Source organism: Equus przewalskii, chromosome 31 (assembly GCF_037783145.1).
Source record: "Equus przewalskii isolate Varuska chromosome 31, EquPr2, whole genome shotgun sequence".
Classification (NCBI taxonomy): Eukaryota; Metazoa; Chordata; class Mammalia; order Perissodactyla; family Equidae; genus Equus; species Equus przewalskii.
In genome coordinates, this window is record NC_091861.1 from 29,834,556 (window position 1) to 29,847,989 (window position 13,434).

The 13,434-nt window shown below is 43.1% G+C and overlaps 1 protein-coding gene and 1 long non-coding RNA gene across 2 annotated transcripts in view; one reads left to right on the top strand and one right to left on the bottom strand.

The window, feature by feature from the left end:
• Nucleotides 1-9,636, bottom strand: part of KLHL12 (kelch like family member 12) — a 30,501-nt gene extending 20,865 nt beyond the window's left edge. Inside the window, exons 1-4 of the mRNA XM_070602231.1 lie at nucleotides 9,439-9,636; nucleotides 7,538-7,771; nucleotides 3,911-4,064; nucleotides 2,614-2,831 (exon numbers count right to left, since the gene is read on the bottom strand). Of these exons, the coding sequence (XP_070458332.1) occupies nucleotides 2,614-2,831; nucleotides 3,911-4,064; nucleotides 7,538-7,732 (567 nt within the window). The 5' untranslated portion in view covers nucleotides 7,733-7,771; nucleotides 9,439-9,636. The remainder of the gene's footprint in view (nucleotides 1-2,613; nucleotides 2,832-3,910; nucleotides 4,065-7,537; nucleotides 7,772-9,438) is intronic.
• Nucleotides 9,637-9,714: 78 nt separating this feature from the next.
• Nucleotides 9,715-11,341, top strand: LOC139080632 (uncharacterized). The gene is made up of 2 exons (XR_011535289.1): nucleotides 9,715-10,262; nucleotides 10,757-11,341. It is a non-coding gene; the product is annotated as an uncharacterized lncRNA (long non-coding RNA).
• The last annotated feature ends 2,093 nt before the right edge of the window (nucleotides 11,342-13,434 follow it).

Sequence of the window (13,434 nt, forward strand, 5' to 3'; positions counted from 1 at the left end):
GAAAGCCCCAACATCAACACTTCACTATGGAGAAAAATTTCTCCATGATAAATTTTCAAAGAGGATTCTTTCACGTATGAGGCACTGGCACTCTTATTTAATGCTCAGAACAGCCCTGTGTACTGACTACTATCAGTGCTTTACAGAAGAGGAAACTGAAGATTAGTGGTTATGTCACAATGTCACACAGCCCAAACTAAACCCTAGTCTGATTCTAAGGCCATGTTGTTTTAACCACGACGACACACTGCTTCCCACTACTACGTATAAAACAGTAGTACTTAACACTACTTAACAGTAGTACTTAAGCACTCCTGTTTTATATCACTGAGATGAAGGGTTAGGTAGCAGTGGGGAGTCAGATACCTGGTTCCTATTTCCGGCTAGTACATGGGAGAGAAAAAAGTGTCTCAGGCTGTCTTTCCAGAAAAAGGCAAAGGCCAGTCCTGATAGACACTTAAGGAAGACGATACAACAGAGTTCTCAAACTGCTTTCATCTCGGCTTCTGAATAAAAGGTTAGTTATTTGCTCTCCTTGTTCCATATAGTTTTATTCCAAAGTCTATGTAGTTCTAAAATAAATGACTTTTGTGACTGCTTCCTGATTTGGTCAATTAGACGTGCACTAACTAGGTGACCAGCTCACAGCTGAGTGGCTAAGAGAACAGACTCTGGAGCCAGGCTGCCTGGATATGCGTCCTGGCTCCGCCACTGACTGGCTGTGGTACAGTGGTTACCCTCAGAGCCTCAGTTTCCTCCTATGACAAATGGAGAGAGTTTTGAGAAGTAAATAAAATAAAAAATACCAAGAATGGTACCATTAGAACGGAAACTCCAGGGTATAGGGATTTTTGTCTGTTTTGTTCACAAGTGGATCCCTGGTACCTTGCACTGTTCTAGGCACGTTAAGTGCTCAATGAATATCTGATAAATGAACCAACAGTGGATGCTGAGTAAGTGCCAGCCGTTCCACTCTCACGCGCAGTCAACTGCAAGTCTGCAGTGCTCACCCCATTCACTGTATTTTCTAATGTCCGAACAAATCGAGAAAAATCAAGCTATTCTAGCAAATTACAAGTCTGAAGAATGTCATTTGGCTATACCTGGCATTTCAGTGCGAAGACACAATGTCTCACACCACGAAGGTGAGAAAAAACTTTAGCAAACACTTTCCTCAGCGGTATTTCTAACAGCAGCTTCTCTGGGCTGATATGAAACAGCATGTCACCCTGGAAAATAATTCCTCTTTAGCTGGAGACAATGTCACCAACATGCCCTAATCAATATTCCCTCAGGAATGTCACTAGGGAGAGGTGTAAAGAAAAAGTTGGCTAAAATTTGATAAGAAATATATTTAAGACTTGTTATTATATTACATGAAAATCCTAGTTTCAACAAAATAAATCAGGGAGTAATCATTTGGTTTCTAAGTCTATTACGGAACTTCTTTAAGTAGCAAATGCCTCCTACAGCCCTTAGAATATTAATCAAACTTTGATTCCTTCCAATATCTCCCGTTTAAATTGAGGTGCCACTAACTTCTGGGAATCCACTAATTTAAAATTCATTTTTTATTATCTGTGGAGAGTGAGAGGAGAAAAAAATGAACTCTTAGCCTTCCTAGAGAATCAAATTTCTCCTAACTGGGGGAAAGAAAACCCAATAGACTTTTATCCTACCACTTGGCTCTGCTAGGCATTTTCTAGAAGCTACCAACTAGATTAAAGAGTTGGACCACTGGAGATTAATGCCACGGGCTTCAGAGACATCTAATAAATAGCCCTACAGTGGACCTCTCTCTCCAACTCTCAGCCTAACTATAGGCCTATATGCAATAAGAACTGCTAAACCACTGTTACTATGATTCGGAATTAGGAGTGACGAACATTCTTCCTGCTGGGTTAAGTCACTGAATGCTAGCCTGGGCACGGTGGTCTCCCCTCTGCTGGGTGAAGCACTCCTTCAACATGCAGTTCTCACGTCCCTTCCTCCCACTCCCCCACACCTCGTGGAGCACTTAGGATCTTGCTCGTGCGTACCATCTCCAACCTTCTGTTCTTTCCTCTTTGATCTAATTTAAACTTAGAAAGTTCACTCTCCTTTCTTCTATGGAATTCCCTCACTTTGAATAGGCTCATTATTCTCATTATACTCTATCATAATAATTTTTGTCTTTGTGTCTGTCTCTATCACTGTGCTATGAATCCTCTGAAAACAAAAACTGTATCTTACTCACTTTTGGATCCACAGCACCTGGCTACTGATTGCCATATAGCAGTTATTCTCAATAAATGTTTGTAAAATGAGTAAATGGGTAATAGAGAAGTGTTCTACAGAAATCTACTTTACTTCCAATTTCTGCTTATTCCACACTGTTTAATGTTGACTCAACACTGGGATCACATATTTCATCGAGGAAGGTGGTGAACTCCCTCCCACAAATACCCAAATAAATCTGCCATATAATCTCAGCGTTTAATGACACCTCTGGAGCCAAGAGGGACACCCGATTAAGAAGCCCTGCCACAGCCACACAGTAGCTCCACCCTGCTTTCTGCAGGTTTTGTTAGGGCCCAGGCTTGAAGTGCCCATAATACCAAGCCAAATCTGTACCTGAATTTCATCACACTTGATCAGCTTTTCCACCTCTCCTTGACTTAGAAGAATGAATTCTTCATGCTGTACCACTTCAGGAAAATGCTTCTGGCTAAAAACTTCAGCTGCTTGCATCAGGTCAACACAATTGTGAGTTTCAGCAAAATCCCTGATACCCAGGCAGTTAGAAGGGTCCAACTGACTTTCTAAGAACTCACAGCAGGCTTGCTTCACACCTAGGACAAACACAGACAGTGAATCCTTCAGGATACTTGGCCAGGTGTGAACTGGTCTACATTCTTGGATTGCGACATCTTCTCTACACAGTATCAGAGGAGCCCCAGTTCAACACCTAAGAATCAGACTAGCAATTTTATGCATAAGGATTCAAATCCTATTTCTGTCTTAGGTGCTGTATGACCTTCAGCAAGGCCTTTACAACTGTCTCGGCTTCAGCTTTAAAACAAGTGTAGCAAATGAACTGCTTGTACAGACACTGGCACAATTAAACAAAAATGCCCATAAAACTCTTGGGAATCAAGCTATAAAACCAATTATAATTCAGCAGAATTGTACCTAATTTCTACTGTACATGAAAACTTACTAAAAGACTCCAGTGAAGGAAAAATAGAAGATAGTAATAACAATCTATTATTTCTATAATTGAACAGTTCAGCATACAAACTTAATTTTATAGCTGTGCACTAATGCAAAAGTTTCACACTGTTTCAATCATGTACTAAAACTGAAAATGTTCAATCATGTGTATAGAAAAACTGGAAATAATAGAAACATCATTGGAGGTTAAGAAACACAGACTGGCAACTGGAAAAGGGACCATCCCTAATCCTGTGAAAACTTTACACTTTCATTTTTATGTGTCAATTAAAAATTTTAATAATTTATATGGTTCAAAACATTAAAGGTACAAAAGGGTTTACCACGAATAGTCCCCTAGCCTCCGTATCCACCTGGCTACCTAGTTTCCTTCTCTGTTGGCAATGCATAGATTCAGTTTCTTGTGTTCCTTGGAGGGCTATCACGTACATATATGGAAGGAAATCCACCTGTTATCCTCGCCTCCATTTTTTTTAAAAACAGAAAAGGTGTAGATGCTCTCTTCTAAAGACGCAAATGCTCACATTTGGAACGGTTCCTTTCTATTGTGATCGAAATCTGATCTTCTGTGCCATGGGCAGTAAACATGAGTGCCCAAAGTTTCTCTCCGTGATTTTCACAATCAGGTATACATCATTAATTTTAAACATTTCCAGGGCTACCTAGGCATGAACAATAGCAACTTAAATGTCTGTACCTTTCAACTGAAGCAGACAGGCTGCAGGGAGCAGTTCTTGTACATTCTCCACCGTCACGTGTACTGTTTCTGTGTACACAAAGTCCAACAGGATTTCCATGGTAGAAGCAGTTAAACCTTGGATATCAACATAAGGTTTTCCCTTCTCTGAAAGCTGGAAATTCAAAGCATATGAAATAATGGTGGTTATAATTCCACAAAACAAAGGCAGTATCTCATATCCAAGAGCTTGAAGAGATGTTAATAATATTAATGGAACATACACCTTTTAAAAAATTACGTTCTATTTTTTTGATTTGTATAAAGCAAATATGGCATGTATTTGTAGCTTTTCAAATGGGGGGGAGCTGTATGTAACCTAAGAGCACACAGTGAGGTCACACCCTTCCAGGAATATCAACTTTACTAGTAAATAACTTAAAACACTGCTCTCATATTAAAACAAACGTAGATGTATTAAAGAACAGAAGGCAGAAGTCCCATGAACATATCACTAGTGTCTGGGAGCCTTTAAGATAAAACAAAATTTCAATGGACTCTCATGCTTGTAGAGGACCCAGTGGGTTACAGCTCCAGACCCTCCAGGACCACCCAGTTCTGTCTTATCTGTCCTTAGACTATATTTGGTAATGATGAAAAGAGACATGCAGGTCATCTGAAGGGGCCTTCTGCTCTAACACTGCCTGAATACAACTGAATTCCCTGATACTATTTCAAAATATTCAGTTGACTCTACTTTGTGATTACTGAATTGTTGGTATTATATTTAATCTAGAATATATCCTTGGAGTCATGAGTATTGATGAGGCCAGATAATGATAGAAAATTCTTTAGCTAAGGATGGATATCTTCAATTTTCAGGACAGTAAGCTGTATGTAAATTGATTACTTTATGAAAATCTTACCAGATCTTAAGCTTAGTTTAGAAACTCAAATTACTCACAAAACTCCAGTGCACTTCTATTATGAACTAAATGTCTTTATCATTTTTGATACTTCTATCAGCCCAGGATAATAATCAGACAGTATTCTCTACCAAAGCCAAGAACAAAATCAACCTCTAACATTAAAAAAGGTCACTAGTATATTATTTGGAAAAACATTTTATTAACATTTATCACAGCATAAGTATTTACAAACAGAAATACAAAAGTACATTTATTCTAGAAGTTTCTTATTCAATAAACTATATTCCCATCAGCCCAAATAGGTTAAATATGGAAATGATTTCACTATGTAATAACTTAGAGCAATTACAGTGTCATTTCACATTTATATTTGCTTCACAATTTTTCAGAGTGCTTCTCATTTACTATTATTTCATCTGATTTTCACAGCAACCTGTGAAGACAGTTAGCTCTGACGTTATTGCTACTGAAGACATGAAGGATCTAAGGTTCAAAGAAGTTATGTGACTTCACCAAGCTCTCTTAACTAGCAAGTGACAGACGTAACTCAGGTCCTCTTGCCTCACTCCTATGATCTTTCAATTGGACCACATTTGAGGAGCATCTCTGGGCTGGAAGAGAACAATGAAACCATCTAGTTCAATCACTGTATTTAACAGATCAAATCAGTGAAGTTAAATGGTTGCGAGGGTTCACACAGAATTGCTAAGAGAATTGAGCCTAGAAGCCAGGTCTCTGGACCCTCTCCTTTATATCAATTACTCTTAAAAATAAAGAGAAAACCATCTGGCATTTTCTTGCCTGATATTGGTTTTTAAAGAAAGACTAGAAAATAAGCACTGATTAGAAACAAATGAAAAAGAATTCTTTTCCAGAACTCCAGACCAATTTCTAAATGTGTAGAAAAAGAGTGAAGACACACTAATTTTCCTCGAGCTGACAAAGCACAGGATGTACAATACGTAATTAGCAGGTGGCAGTCCTAGACCATTAGTATTTCACGCTCAGCAGCTGCTGGGTGACACTCTCCTTACCCAGTTAAATGCCAACTGCTTCTGATGCTCTCAGGCAGATACTGCAGAGAACAGTAAAGGATAGGGAGCTGTAACATTACACAAGCTCACTTTAAAATTAGCCTGGATTAGCTGGAACGATCTGTCAGGTTTCCACGTTATTCCTTCCAGCCATGTGACTGAGCACTGGTTCACAGCAACATAAACTACTTACGCTTTAAAATCAGACTATAGAATACAAAACTCCTTATCTCAGAGGCTGAGGGACACAGTACTTAAAAACTGTTTGGGCTTCAGAGTTAGAAAATTAGGGATTAAATCCCATGTCTACTATTTACAAGCCATGAGACTTGGGGCAAATCATTTAACATCTGAGACCTTCTTTCTTTGTATGTAAAAGGAGATGGCAACATCACCTCCTGGGGAGAATGGGATATAACAATCACCTAAAGCAGCACCTGGCCCAGAAAGGTGGTTATGTCGTTATTATGACACCAGCTCTCCCACTCAGATCCAGCAGCAACAGCTTCAATAAGGTGAGGGGACTAACTGAAGACAATAAGTGCTGGTTAAACAGATTTCTTTTTTAAAGATTTTATTTTTCTTTTTTTTCCCAAAGCCCCCTGGTACACAGTTGTGTATTTTTAGTTGTGGGTCTTTCTAGTTGTGGCATGTGGGACGGTGCCTCAGCATGGCTTAATGAGCGGTGCCAGGTCCATGCCCAGGACTTGAAATGGCAAAACCCTGGGCCACCGAAGCAGAAGGCACGAACTTAACCACTTGGCCACGGGGTCGGGCCCTAAAAAGATTTTTTCAAGTGTTACCATAATGAAATATTTCAGGCATACATATAAATATAGATAATGATATAATAAACCCTGGTGTATTCACTGCTCAAGCTTAAAAAAAAAAGATAATTTATTTAAAATTTAAAAATCAACTTGATCTTGAAAAGTAAAAAAGTTGCAGTGCTCTCCTCTGTTCAGCTTTCTAGGAGCACCTCACAATGTAGTCAACAGCTTTACTCCACATTTTAAATGTTTTGTCAATTACTAAAGCAGCCTTTCTTAATGCTTTGTGAGCACTGCCGTTTTTCTTGTCAAGTCAGCCTTTTCCTAATTCCCTTTGCTAACTGCGTACCCTCCAGAGTCAGCAGCTCTTTCCAAGTTATCCCCCGCGCCAACAGTCATCCATCAGGTTCTCTTCCTCTCATGTGAAACCACTCTAAAATCTGCACTAGCAGAATGAACACTGGTTTTCTTCAATATCGTTAGGAGTAGTGGGAAGAGGAGTGAATCCCAACCCTTTCCTTCACTACTCTCTAAACCCCTAGTATTCACTTTAACATACTAAACTTGAGGAAGAGCAAAACAGGAAAACAAACAAGACCAATAAGTGACATCCAATAGCTGACATTTATGTTTTACCACATGCTAGACACTGTTCTAAGCACTTTACATGCAATGCTCTCCAATAACTGTCACAATAACCACGTTGCCGTGTATTCCTATCATCCCTAAGGTAGAGATGAGAAACTAAGGCACGGTCAAGTGGCAGATCTTATCCAGAGCCTGCCCATTTAACCACCATGCTATAGAAATTCAGCACCATATCACAGTTCTGCTGTTTTATTCAGTAAAATGAGCTGACTACAAGGTTGCAACATGTGCGAGTGTCATTTGTTGAGGGGATAAGTTACCACTTACCTCACTGGTGAACATGGCACAGAAGTAGTCACTACAGGCAGCCAGCACAATCCGATGGGCAGGGAAGTCCTTCTGCTCCACCCTTAATGTCACATCACAGAGGGTATTGCTCTTCCTGAGGGAGTTCATTGAATTGAGGATGGATTTAGCATGAGTATTTGTCATTATGTCTTTGGGGGCCATAATGCCTCCCATCAAGCAATATGTAGAAGGAATGAAACGAGTCCTTGGATTCTGCAAGGACAAGAGAAAAAAAACAATGAGCATATTTGAAGGACTGCGAAACTGAATACATTCAATGAGCTTTAAGGAGGCTTCCTCAGACCCAAACACCCACAAGTAGAGAGCACTCCTACTCCTGGCATTACTGCCACAATCTAGCCACTAACTATCCCAAGTAAAAAGGATCTCTTCTTTCTCTGAATTGCACTATAACTGAGTACCCCTACCACTTGACGTTTATTATAATCAACACTTTACTGCAAACAGAAACTACACATGTCCCGCATATCTCCACAAAGCTGTTGTCTCAAATGATAAAATGATGAAAAGATAAAATTTCTTCAAGGTGTGATATCACTGTCATTTGATATCCATCCATAAGATTAAGTAGATCAGTATGGGGGGGGGTCCTGTTTTATATATTTTCTCTATCCTAGTAGCTGTACAATGAACGTTTAGTGATTGAATGCAAGAAAAGAAAAATTGTGTATTCAACTAAGAGCAATACAGACTAGAGTCAGCGAAAATGGACTTTTTTCTAAAGAAGTATGCAAAGATTTATTTGATGACTTCCGACTATTTCTTGATTTCTTCTTAAAATGACACTCCAAATGAGGACTCGACAGCTACACTGAGTAATGGAAACCATACAAGCTCACGTATAAACTTTCACTTAAGCTACTGAAGCTCTTCCATAGAGGGTTCGTCCTACTCTACATTATTAGGAAATGTCCATCGACATTAACAAGTCAATATTTGCAGTAATTCTTCTATACCGAAACAGAGCCTCATTAGGAAAGAAAACTGTCAAAACTCTACTGATTTTACTGCCACAGCTGGTCACTTGCAAACTTCACTTGTATGCATCAATTAAATGAACTCACTAAGAGATCACAGATCAAAAAACCAATATAAGAAGTACTTTCTTGGTTGTTGACAGCCTCTAGTCACACTATTTTTTTCTTTTTTTGCTTTAAGGACAATTTTTGGGGAATAAAATGGAGTCATTACTAAGAGAGTTTATCTTACTTGAAATACAAAACTTTCTCAAATGATCTAAAGGAAAAAAAGAATCAAACTACGATCTTCAAGAGTCCATAACCCACAACCGTAATTTTCGAATAGCAAAAACAAGACCCTAAATTCTCATCTACTCCTGTTCACAGCGTATTATCCTACAAGCAGTCTCGGTAATCCCTCCAACTCTGCAGAGATCCATTTTACAGAAAAGGTGATTCATCAGAGCAGACGATGCTTTTCGCAACGATTTTCCTTAAGCCGACTCAGTCTCAACTCCGGAGCTGCAAGCAGGTCTGAGAACCGCCCGCCGTGAGGACTTCCCGGGGGCGCTCTGCAGCCTCCGCGGCAGGACGGCCGGCGGAGACCCAGCTCCCCGGGACACCTGCCTCGCCTCCCCTTTCCGAGGCGCTCTATTCTAGAACTGCCGCGGTCATCCGAACGCAGGGTCGCGCCCTGGGGGACTCGGGGAGGGGGGCCGCGCCGAGCCCAGGAAGGCTCAACTGCAGGCGGGAGGAGGCAGGAAGGGCGGCCTCCGCGCGACTCGACACCCAGGCGGAGGCCCGGGCGCGTCTCTCCCGTTCCGACCGGGCGGCGCACGGGCCGGGCCGCGCCGGAGCCCACGGCCGGGAGGGCGGCGGCCACCGCCTCAGGGCACTCACCCGCGCTCCCGGCCCGCCCGCGCAGACCGCGCCCCGCCCGTGGGGACAGGCTGGGGGCCAGCAGGCGGCTCAGGAGGAACCCAAGCGCCGCCGCCGCACCGGCCCGCAGCCTCCGGAGCCGTCACCAGGCCGTCCCCGCCGCCGCGCGGCGTGATGACGTAACGCAGCCCGAGGCCCACCCCTTCCGTTCCGGTCTGCGTCACGTGAGGTGGCGGCGTCACGTGACCCGTCTGCCCGGGCTTCCGGCTTGGTAATCTTCGGGAGAGCGGGCGAGAAGGGCGTGGGCGGGGCCTTCCTGCGAGCTCGGAGAGCGTCGCGGGCTGGGATGCTCCGGGCTCGTGAGACAGGCAGGTTGAAGGCATTTCAGAGAGCGCGGGGTCTAGGGGAGCTCGCTGCGGGGAGCCTGTGCTACCTGCCCGGTGTGCGGGAACCCTCTCGCATGTCGCAGCGCTTCAAGTTGCTTAGGTCCGTGTCCTCATTGCCCCTTCTCAGGCTGAACACCGTCGCGGTGGGAATCCCCCAGCCCTGCGCTCCACTCACCTCAGCCTTCTCTGCATCTCCTCGGGGACTGTCATTACCCCTGAGGTCCCTCTCTGCCTTTTGCGCTGGAGGACAAATAAGTGGAAGGAGCTCGTGGTCACTAGAAGTTGGACGTTGTGAGGGAAACTGCCAGGGATCTTCTTAGAAGTCCCGGGAGTCCTCATCTTTCTCTTCTGCTGACTTTGCCCCAGCTCCTGGGGGCTGAGCGTTTTTGCTTCTAATCGATTTTGGCGCACTTTTCTTAGTGGCTCAGAAGGGAACGAGGGTCCTTGGTTCAACTTAATGTGAGTGTCCCAGCTAATTGTGTTTGATTATACTGTTTTCTTCCCTGAGGCCCTTGATTCTTTAGCGATACTAAAACCATAGCCAAGTGGGCAGCAGTCTAATTTTACATAGTGTTTCCATCTTTCCTATCATGTCTCTCTGACCTAAAATTATCCCTGATTTATACGGGGGTGGGGGGGGGGTGGGATTGCAGGCTCGGTACAAGTTCTGTTGGGGGCGTTTTGGAAAAGTTCACCAAAATTATTGTTACAGGCTTTTAATTAATACCAGTCCTGATATCGGTTCCCCTACAGTGACCCCAGTATATGTGGGGTTAAAACCAGAAGCTCTCATCCCCTTCCCGTTTCTTTAGTTACACTCAAACGTAAATATCTGTTTCTTTAACCTTTGTCTCCCTGAGCTTTGTAACTAAACAGAAGTTACAAATTGTTAAAGCCCAGGTGGCCTCAGCTGGGCTCACACCAAAGTTTTGGCTAATCAGGGGTCCTTAAAGTTTATTACAGGAAAACAGATGTCCAGAGAATAGCAAGAAACTGAAGCTTCCCGGGCCCCAACTCCTTGGCTTCCTGGCACCAGAATCTGCCAATCCACCCTGGAGGCAGACAACCAAGGACACCCACCTGCAGATTCCCTTATCTCACCATCCCCCTCCCTAGGAGCAGCCTCACAAGGCCAAACACAGGCTGGTGGGAAAGGTTGACCAGCAAGGTCACAGGCTCCCACTCCCTACAAGCAGCAAACCTTTAAAACCCTTTACCCACTTCTTAATGGGGAGCCAGCAGTTCCTAAGGCGTTAGCCGGCCCGTGCCTGGCAAAGAAAAAAATAAAACTGTTTTTTTCCTTTTCACCCAAAACTCTGTTCTCGCTATTTGGGTTGGCACCAAGTTCAGAGAACAAACTTTCAGTAACATTGTAAATGCAGATATCCTTTAACTGAGTGATTTTTATGTTTATTCTTATATACTCCTACACATGTAAAATGATGTGTGTGCAAGGTCTAATTTGTAGATTAGATTGAAACAACCTTAATGTCCATCAGTAGGTGACTGGTTCAATAAAGTACATCTGTACAATCCAATACCATGATGTTGTGAACAGTGTGTATAGTTTGCCATTATTTGTATAAAAAGGTTGGGGAAATATAAGTATTCATATTTGCCTGTATATGTCTAAAATGCATTTGGAAAGATATGAAATCAAGTGGTAATATTGGTTTCTTCAAATAGAGAAACTGGTTGATTGGGAGACTGGGTGGGAGGATTTTCCCCCTCCATAACTTTTTGTGCCTTTTGAACAAACTTTTCATTATATGAATTAAAAATATGTACAATTCAAATAGCCCTAAAGGTCTAGTGGTTAAGATTCTGCACTCTCACCGCTGAGGCTAAAGTCAGGGAACCACAGCACCCATCTGTCAGTTGTCATTCTGTGGCAGCTGCATGTTACTGTGATGCTGAAAGCTATGCTACCAGTATTTCAAATACCAGCAGGGTTACCCATGGTGGACAGGTTTCAGCAGAGCTTGCAGACTAGGACAGACCAAGAAGAAGGACCTGGCCACCTGCTTTTGAAAAAATTGGCCATGAAAACCATGAATAGCAGCAGAGCATTGTCTGATATGGCGCTGCAAGATGAGAGGATGGCACAAAAAGATCCGGCAGGGATCCGCTCTGCTGTGCAAAAGATCGCTAGGAGCCAGAATCGACTCGATGGTACTAACAAGCAATTTAAATAAAAAGTAAAAATAAGCCCTTGTTTTGTGGATGCAAAATAGCACTTTAATGATATTGCCTAATTCCTGGCTGCTAAATTGGGAATTTTTCCAAACGTGAGAGGGAACTTAATCAAAGAGGCTTTGTTTAGATTATGCCCACCCTTTTTCCAGAGACAAAAAGAGAGGGAAACTGCTAATAAGCAAGCCAACACTGAGGGAACTAGTTCAGGCTAGTTCATGGTGCAGTCCTGGCATGTTTTGGGTCTTTAAGTCATGGGTACACTATCCTTGCCATACAAGAATATTTCCAGTCATTTGGAAATACCCTAAAGCCCAAGCCCAAACTTGCTCTGAGTTTCTTAGGTCCATTCTGGAGGGCTGGGTTCTGGTTAAGGTGAGTCGGTCAGTTTCCATACATAATCCTGCTTTGATGGTTTGGACCTGGGGTGATTCTGAGTGTTTATATCTCCTCAAGGGTTTCAGTAAAGGAAAACAGAATTTGCCTTGGAACGCTAGATCATGTACATAGAGTATAGGTCAAATCTCTAAACCAGCTAGGCAGAATACATTGTGTTTTTGCACCACCTGAGTGTGGCAGACATGACAATGCACCTCTTAATTACTCATTTAACGTAATCAAAGCAGGGCCCCAGCTGCTGCTTTGAAATTCGTCACTGAGGTGCCAGCCCGGTGGGGCAGCGGTTAAGTTCCCACATTCCGCTTCTCGGTGGCCCAGGGTTCGCCGGTTCCAATCCCGGGTGCGGACATGGCACCGCTTGGCAAAAGCCATGCTGTGGTAGGCGTCCCACGTATAAAGTAGAGAAAGAAGGGCATGGATGTTAGCTCAGGGCCAGTCTTCCTCAGCAAAAAGAGGAGGATTGGCAGTAGTTAGCTCAGGGCTAATCTTCCTTTAAAAAAGGAAATTTGTCACTGAATTTGCACTCGGGCCCAGATCATGCCTCCTAAGAGCTGGTTCTTGGGCATAGCAGATACTGAGGTGGACCTTTTCCCAGGAAGATGGCCCTGAGCTAACATCTGTTGCCCATCTTTTTTGTCCCCCCTCCCCAAGCTCCCACAGTACACAGTTGGATATCTAAGTGTAGGTCATTCTAGTTCCTCTATGTGGGATGCTGCCACCCCGATGAGCAGTGCCTAAGTCTGCACCCAGGATCTGAACCAGCGAACCCTGGGATGCTGAAGCGTAGTGTGCCAACTTAATCACCTGGCCATGGGGCCAGCCCCCAGAATCAGCATTCTTTTAAATGAAGTAACCTATGATAGATAGCAGTTGCATCTCATATTGTGAAGTGTTGTTTCACGAAACATTTGGATGTTGTAATGTGTATATACCCTAAGCTTATCCACACAAAGTGGTCCTGCCAATGTACAGCTCCACCAGCAGCATCTGGTCTGCTCCATAGCCATACCCACACTCAGAATCTGAGGATTTTTATGTT